Genomic DNA, 2458 nt, shown 5'->3' on the forward strand with positions numbered 1-2458 from the left:
GCAATGGACAGATTTGTTTGGGCCACTATAAGCCCATGATATTCCAAAATTCTAACAGGATTTATTGGAATATCAGAGGAGCTTATGGTGACTTTAGATCGCTGTAATATTTCAAAATATTTCTATAGGCACTCATGTTTCTGACACTCAGTATTTGGGTTTTATTGAACTTCAGCCTATTGGTCCACATTATATTTACAGTAAACAGAAGTTAGGTGTAGTTTAGTGTAGGGGCTGTGCAATATCTTTTGTAGCCTACCTGACCTGCATTTTATTTTACCAACTCATTCTGTTCATCATATGAGGAGATTCTCCAGATATTTGTTTGCCATACAATGTTGTCAAGGCTGAGATATTCCCAGCACATCCACATCACCATATTCCTCCGTGTAGCACCGCCCTGCATAGTTACCAGCCAGCTGTGCACGTTTACCACCTCAAATCATAGAGAGAAGTTCATACGCATCTGTTTTGGATGAATGTGTTTAAAGCAACTGACGTCTTGTTTGTGTGAATAAACCAGACACTTTTTTTCTGGATTAGTTTATTAGAGATGGATTTAATTCTTTACAATCAGAACAGTGAATCGAGGGTTTCTTCATCATTCGCGACCGCCACGACCGCGGCCACCTTGACCACCACGTCCACCTTGACCACCACGCCCACCTTGACCACCACGCCCCTGACCACGGTTACTACCAGGACTACCGTGCTCACCAGGGGGACCATGATTTCCTCCACCCCCCCCACAGCCTCCATGTCCTTCTTCTCCCTGTTCCTCCTGTAAACAAACCGTAAGAACAATTTCTTAAAACACAGAGATATATACAGCTGAATAATTTTATTTAACACAAGATACTGAATCAGCCAAACCAGTATGAAGCACACAAGAGGAAGTTCAAAGATGTCTTACTTTGTCATGCTCACGTCCTTGGGATCCATGTTCCCCTGGCCCCCCTTTCTTATCGTCCTACAGAGGAGGAAACAGCTTTTTAAGTACATGTTTTCATGCTGTCAGTCATATAGGTCTGACACACTGTAAGTAAACAAACAGACTCACATTGCCGCCACCTGTGATGGAAAGACACAAAAATACAGGATTTTGAATGAACAAAAACATTGTCAAAAGCAGTTGCATGTGGACAGTTTATGAAAAAGAAGCAGAAGAAGATATACATCATTAATCCTCAAGGGGATTTTTTTTTTCACTCTGTTGTCATATACACACAGGCCTGAAGTACACACACACACACACAAACAGGCCTGATGCATGCATTAAACTGGGGGATTTGAGAGCGAGGGTGCCGCCTTGGACAGGTGCCCAGGAAGTGAACTGGCACCTCTCCAGCTGCCAGTCCACACTCCATGCTTGGTCCGCACAGGGGCTTGAGCCGGCAACCCTCCAGTTCCCAAGCCAAGTCCCTGTGAACTGAGCTACTGTCACCGCCAATAAACTCATCACTCAACAAACTTGTCACCTAAACAGAGACTTGAACCCTAGACCCTCAGATTAAAAGTTCTAATGCTCTACTGACTGAGCGACCCAGGCTTCAAAAACATCTGAATGCAGTATTTGTTGAATTCAAGCCAAATTATTTTTCTTTTGTTTAAAATATCTTCAACAAAGAACAAATGTTTTCACTTGTTTTGTGAAGGATTTGAATTCCTGGCAACAAAAATTCTCCAAATTGTGTTTGCACAAATATATATGCACATGTGCAGTGTAGAAAAAAGTGCATCATCCAATTTATGACGTGTAGTTTGCTCTACGTGTGTTTTCTGTTTTACTGAAACATGCAGCTACTGGTTAAAGAGTTAGAAATACTTAGATGTCACATTGTTTTTCAGAAAAACATGCTCATATACAGAATAAACTTGTTACTAACAAAAAAAAAAAATGCACAGGAAACTATTGCAAAGCATTCTTTAAAAATATAACAATCAAAGAAACTTACTGCTCATTTTGCCTCGTTGCAAAGTGCAGTAGAAAGTCTTTTCCTGGAGAACAAAAAAAGAGAGTCATTAATCTTCCGAGCAGTCGTCACAAATAAGCAACAATGCTGCTGTTGCGCTGCGTACCTGCTGCAGAAATCAAAATGATTTGTGTCTAATGTGTGCGTTCGGTCTGTATTTATAAGGTGCTGTATGAGATAAAGAATGTGGGTGTGTTAGTCCTGCACGTAAGTCCCATGCTCTAGAGCCAGAGGGATGAAACTGGCTGAACGTTAACATCACAGGACAGCTTTTGTTCTACTCTGAATCATCAAAACTCTCTCACGCACAACTATTTATTGCTTGCTATTTCATTAATGTGTTGTGGGAAACATTACACACTGCTTAGATTACATTTGTATGTCCAATGATCACATTTGACATGTTTGGAAAATTATCTCACTCACTGTATTTTGCTATTGTAAACATATGTCTCACATGTTACAAGTAATAAGTCATTGTTATT

At 40.5% G+C, this 2458-nt stretch overlaps 1 protein-coding gene across 5 annotated transcripts; it reads right to left on the reverse strand.

The window, feature by feature from the left end:
* Window positions 1-502: 502 nt before the first annotated feature.
* Window positions 503-2212, reverse strand: LOC117267575 (uncharacterized). Of its 5 annotated transcripts, none has more exons than XR_013493452.1 (5): window positions 2080-2212; window positions 1956-1998; window positions 1061-1422; window positions 914-970; window positions 503-781 (listed from the first exon to the last, which is right to left on the reverse strand). XR_013493452.1 is itself a non-coding variant. In XM_033643554.2 (4 exons), the coding sequence occupies exons 1-4, from the start codon at window positions 1960-1962 to the stop codon at window positions 602-604; spliced, it is 255 nt and encodes an 84-aa protein (XP_033499445.1). In that variant the 5' UTR covers window positions 1963-1977; the 3' UTR covers window positions 503-601. The 5 variants fall into 5 exon arrangements, 3 of the variants coding, with proteins under 3 accessions (XP_033499445.1, XP_078031552.1, XP_078031553.1); XR_013493451.1 differs by having other exon boundaries at window positions 1061-1429; XM_033643554.2 differs by lacking the exon at window positions 2080-2212 and having other exon boundaries at window positions 1061-1071; window positions 1956-1977.
* Window positions 2213-2458: the final 246 nt, after the last annotated feature.

This window comes from Epinephelus lanceolatus, chromosome 15 (genome assembly GCF_041903045.1).
Source record: "Epinephelus lanceolatus isolate andai-2023 chromosome 15, ASM4190304v1, whole genome shotgun sequence".
Classification (NCBI taxonomy): Eukaryota; Metazoa; Chordata; class Actinopteri; order Perciformes; family Serranidae; genus Epinephelus; species Epinephelus lanceolatus.